Here is a 5304-nt window from a genome sequence, read left to right as displayed (position 1 = left end):
TGCTCTTCCGGCGGAAAATGTCAAGCGTGGAGCCCAGTGGCACAACTACACTTTACCCAGAGGTTTGCTCCTTCCCCCTCCAGGATATTAGTAAAACCCTGTCGCGGGGAAACCTCGAGACAGCCGTTGGTTGGCTCTCTGAGGGCTGCGAGGATTGGGCGAAGGCGGGCAGATGGGAGGAGCCCGGAGCCATTTCCGTCCGTGAATTGCGCGGGGCCGCCTCCGGACTCCATCTCCCAGCATGCGTTGCTTCCCGCGCCTGGGTGGACCCGGGAGGGCTGAGTTCCCGTAGCGTGGGCATCTGCCTGCTGCAGCTTCCTCCCTGTGCGGAAATGGTTGTTTTGGTTACGGGTGCTAACGGTCCCCGACCTGTGATTTCTCGTTAAGAGGCTGCAACCCGAGCTGCTGTCTGGAGACACCTTCAGCTCCTCTAAAGTGGAGGCGGTGGCGGCTTCTCCAGCCTTCGACGTGGAGTAATTGAAGCTTTCCAGGTAGCTCACGGCTCCCCCCTTCCTTTTTTGCCTGGGACAAGGAATCTTCTGATGCTGCCAAATTCGGGTTTTATTCTTCACGCCGCACGTGTGGGCAGTGCCAGTCCTGGACCCTTTGTATCCCAGGTGATGTTGCCTGTCTTTGATTTCGCCTTTCCTTATTCCTTTCCCTTTAAAAACGAGGGAAGCCGATCCAGTCAGAGTTCTTAGGTTTCCCTTCCATACACCTTTTTTCTAATCGTTAAGTTTAGAAAGACTGGTATCTACAATACCGTAAGTAATTTATTATATCGTGTAGTATTAAAACGAGGGAGTTGCTGAAATTTTTGTGAAAGGGTAAGGAGTTCGAGGAATTTGTCTTTTACCCTCTTGTTTTCATTTTGCTATCTGCAAGTCTATAAAAAAGTTTTATCTCACTATTTCCATTTTAAAAAAAAACTTAACTGATGCCTCATTGCCTGTAGAATAAATTTCGAACATACTGAAACATTCAAGGTCCTCCACAGTCTTGATTATATATAAGGGACAACCCTTCTGTGTGTTTGTGTTTGGGGGGTAAGAGGAGTCACTACTCAGATTCACATGGGCTTCACCCAGGCTGACTACTACTATGTCCCTCTGTTGTTTTACACTTTCATCACTTCTATACCAACCTTAATACCCGAATGATTTTCCCTTTTTATTACTCCTCTCCAAATCCTTCAAGATTCTAAGTCCTACCTCTCTATAACCTTCCCCTGACCAACTCAGAAGAAACTTCTCTATCTTCAACATGTGCTGCTTTTATTAGTAGTATTCCTGGGTACTAGCGATTTAGGGCTTTATTGTTTATCTCATACATTTCTTTATTTACTCCAAGTAAGAGTCCTGCCCCCAGGAACTGGGTTTTTTATTCATCAAAAGTATGGGTTCAAAAAAAAAAAAAACATTGTAAAGCAACTATACGCCAATAAAAATTAATTTAAAAATAAGTATGGGTTTGGAATAGGATTTAATGAGTTTGATTTAATATGTTTGATTTGAGCAGTAACTTACCAATCTGCCCTAGATTTGGGGTCCTCCAGTTTGCCTAATATTTACTTAGGGAACCCTTAGTATCTCTTTGATATAGCTTATGCTTCCCATAGAGAATGTTTGAGTATGTTTAAATCAGTATTTTTTAACCTACAGAAAATTGAAATAGAATTGGAGAAGAAAAGTGACCCATAATAATTAAAAATGTCGCAAAAAGTTGCCAAGCCATCAAAAACACTGAACATCTCTAGCTCTCTGGAATCTGAAGATATTAGTTTAGAAACAACAGTTCCTACAGATGATATTTCCTCATCAGAAGAGAGAGACGGTAAAATCAAAATCACCAAGCAGCTAATTGAACGGAAAGAACTACTTCATAATATTCAGTTACTGAAAATAGAGCTATCACAAAAAAATATGATGATCGACAATTTGAAGGTTGATTATCTTACAAAGGTAAGATCATGTGTAAATTTGCTATCTATGTTCTTTATTGCCTTGAAACTGCAGCTGTATAAGAATTAAGTTTATGTATATGTAATCTGAACTTGAAATGATAAATTTAAAATATCAAGAAAATAATTATATTTTCTTGCATAGTTTAAAAAAGCTGTTTTTAAAAAGGGGGTGGGGGGGCTTCCCTGGTGGCGCAGTGGTTGAGAATCTGCCTGCCGATGCAGGGGACACGAGTTCGAGCCCTGGTCTGGGAGGATCCCACATGCCGCGGAGCAACTGGGCCCGTGAGCCACAATTACTGAGCCTGCGCGTCTGGAGCCTGTGCTCCACAACAAGAGAGGCCGCGATAGTGAGAGGCCCGCGCACCGCGATGAAGAGTGGTCCCCACTTGCCGCAACTAGAGAAAGCCCTCGCACAGAAACAAAGACCCAACACAGCCATAAATAAAATAAATAAATAAATATAGAATTCGGTGGCCCTGTTAAAAAAAAAAAAAAAAAAAAAAAAAGAGAGGGGGGGGGCTTCCCTGGTGGCGCAGTGGTTAAGAATCCGCCTGCCAATGCAGGGGACACGGGTTCAAGCCCTGGTCCGGGAAGATCCCACATGCTGCGGAGCAGCTAAGCCCGTGCGCCACAACTACTGAGCCTGTGCTCTACAGCCCGCGGGCCACAACTACTGTAGCCCGCATGCCACAACTACTGAACCCGTGTGCCTAGAGCCCGCACTCCACAACAAGAGAAGCCACCACAATGAGAAGCCCATGTACCGCAACGAAGAGTAGCCCCTGCTCACCGCAACTAGAGAAAAACCGCGCACAGCAACAAAGACCCAACGCAAAAATAAAATAAATAAAATAAATAAATTTATAAAATAAATAAATAAAATAAAAGGAGAAGGGAAGTGAATAATAGTTCTGTGTACCAAATAAAAAGTCTTGAAAGAAGGGGTGACTTAAAGGTGGGCAGGGGTGAATTGCTTCTGTAGGCTCAGTTTTTAAAATGTATTATGTGTGAGATATATTTTCTCCAGTGTTTTTTTTCTGGGCAAGTTTTTTCTGCTTCATTGAGAATTAGCCCTGATGTGACTAGTTGGATAGGGAGAATCAAGATCATTGTTACATTACTGAATCTGTTTAGTCCTCTACCATGGAGATTTGGTTTCTTTATAACTTGCTCTTTGATAGTTACTGTGTCATAGTACCAAGTGTAACAAATTCGCTTACCATTCTCTTTAGCAAGTGGTATCTGCCAAGTAACAAGGGATGCTGTAGTCCTTGTTTTTCTGCCTTGTGTGTTTATTTACAGTTACGGAGTGTTTTATGTAAGGCCTGGTAAAGTTGTCGCTAGTTATAAAAAATTTATAGTGATTTCAGAAAGACAGGATAAACACTGTAACTCTTACTACTTCTGTCTTCTGAGAAAGTCTTTTCTTTCCAGTAGTAAACCCTCCATCTTTGCTCTTGATCCCACCTCTTCCTATTTCCTCCCCTCCCCATTTGTTTTCAGTTATATCTACCTTCTCTCTTGTTAAGTCAGTCTTGGTTAATTCTTGCCTATGTATAAGTATCATGCTGCTACAAAAATTTCTTGACCATGCCTCTCTAGGAAAATGAAATGTCCTAAATCCCAAGGTCTTGATGATGTAAAGAAATCATTTAGGTACATTTAAAAATATATATTAATAGCTAACATTTATTGAGTGCTTATTCTGTGCCAGACCCTGTTCTGTGAGCTTTTTCATGTATTATCTCATTTAAGCCATACAGCTCTTTGAGGTGTAGGAGTTTTGAGGGGGATCTTCTCTGACCCATCATATTAAATGAATCAATAGAATAAGTTAGACTGATATTTAGTAAGCACGCAATAAGTATTAGTCATTGTTGCTGTTATTAACTAAAATAATATTCTCATTTTTTTCACTCTGCTTATTTTCTGTGCCTTACATCTATGCTCATAGGACTACCTGCCTTGTTTGTTGGGTATTTGTCTCTCTTAATAAAGTGTAAGGATCCTGAGGACAGGGACTTCTTTGTAGTCCCTGTTGTATCTCCAGCACTTAGAACTGTCCCTGGCACCTAGTAAGTGCTCAGCTGTTTCTTAAGTGAGTGACTTAACCCCATATTGCTATTGAAAAAAACAGAACCATAACTGGTTAATAGCATACCAAGGCCATTCAGATGGAAGTGATGGAGCCAGGTGGGATTAACACTAAGAAGTCTAATGCCCATGCTCCATCCAGGTAAACCTCCTAAGACTTCCTTTTACGTTCTCTATGCAGTCAACTACCTAGACTAGGTCACTTGGTATTTTATCAGTGTATCCTGTGGTTTCCCATTCTTTTCCCTTAGTCATATTGTTTTTACTCCTCAAATGGACTCCCACAGTGCTACTGGCTCATGTGTCTCTATCCTTAAGATCTCCTTCAATGGAAGTCATTGAAGAAGCCTGAGGTAATCTCCCATTTGTTCATCTACCCACTCAGTCAACAAATATTCTATTAAGTGCCAACTGTATACCACATCCAAAATTACATTTTGTTTGGCCACTTTTTAGATTATTTGTTTTCAACTTACATTGTGGTTGGTTATAAATGGCTTCTCTCCTTTTTAAAGTGTAATGTTTACATTATTGGCATGGTGGTTTATTCATGAGAGGCTTTCCGGTATAACAGATCAGAGCTGCAGTTCTAGACACACACAGTTTGAGTTTGAATCCCAGCCCTTATAGTTACCTTGAGCAAATTCCTTAAGTTTTTTATTCCCTGATTTCCTGTAAAATAAGAATAATCATAGTTTTTACTTCATGGAGTTGTTGGAGGATTAAATTAATCAAGGCACATAAGCTCTTAGATGCCTGGTGTATAATAAATAATAGTAGTAGTTATATTTATTCAGCACTGTATATTGTTATTATCATTATTATTATTATTGTATCCCATGGTGCTTAGTATAGTTTTTTATTGTCGTGGTTTTCTGGTTGGGCTGAAAATGTAGCAGATTAAGTTAGTCATATTCCTGAGTTTATGACACACAGTCATCATTGATCCTTGCAAGATCACTTCTTATTTTGTACATTTATTCTTTTTATTCCCATAATTCATTTCTCTTCCTCCCTTTCTCTATGTTTATTTTTTCCTTCTAACATTTATTCTTTAAAAAAAATTTATTGAGGTACAGTCAATTTACAGTATTATATAAGTTTCAAGTGTACAACATAGTGATTCACAATTTTTAAAGGTTATACTCCCTTTATGGTTATCATAAACATTTATCTTGAACACGAGTATTTTTCTTATTTTTTTCCTTCACATAAATCTGAATTGCATGTTTTGTTTTAGATTTTAT

General features: G+C 39.8%; 1 protein-coding gene across 6 annotated transcripts in view; it reads left to right on the top strand.

Annotated features, from left to right (window-relative positions):
- The first annotated feature begins 268 nt into the window (after positions 1 to 268).
- Positions 269 to 5304, top strand: part of PIBF1 (progesterone immunomodulatory binding factor 1) — a 207935-nt gene continuing 202899 nt past the window's right edge. For 5 of the 6 annotated variants that reach the window (XM_061170703.1, XM_061170700.1, XM_061170698.1 and 2 more), the window contains exons 1-2: positions 269 to 617; positions 1662 to 1961. In XM_061170703.1, coding sequence (XP_061026686.1) covers positions 1710 to 1961 — 252 coding nt within the window. In that variant the 5' untranslated portion in view covers positions 269 to 617; positions 1662 to 1709. The remainder of the gene's footprint in view (positions 618 to 1661; positions 1962 to 5304) is intronic. The other variant, XM_061170699.1, reaches the window with a different exon arrangement.

The sequence above is a fragment of the Eubalaena glacialis genome, chromosome 16 (assembly GCF_028564815.1).
Source record: "Eubalaena glacialis isolate mEubGla1 chromosome 16, mEubGla1.1.hap2.+ XY, whole genome shotgun sequence".
Taxonomy (NCBI): Eukaryota; Metazoa; Chordata; class Mammalia; order Artiodactyla; family Balaenidae; genus Eubalaena; species Eubalaena glacialis.
This window is presented reverse-complemented; position numbering and strand designations above follow the sequence as displayed.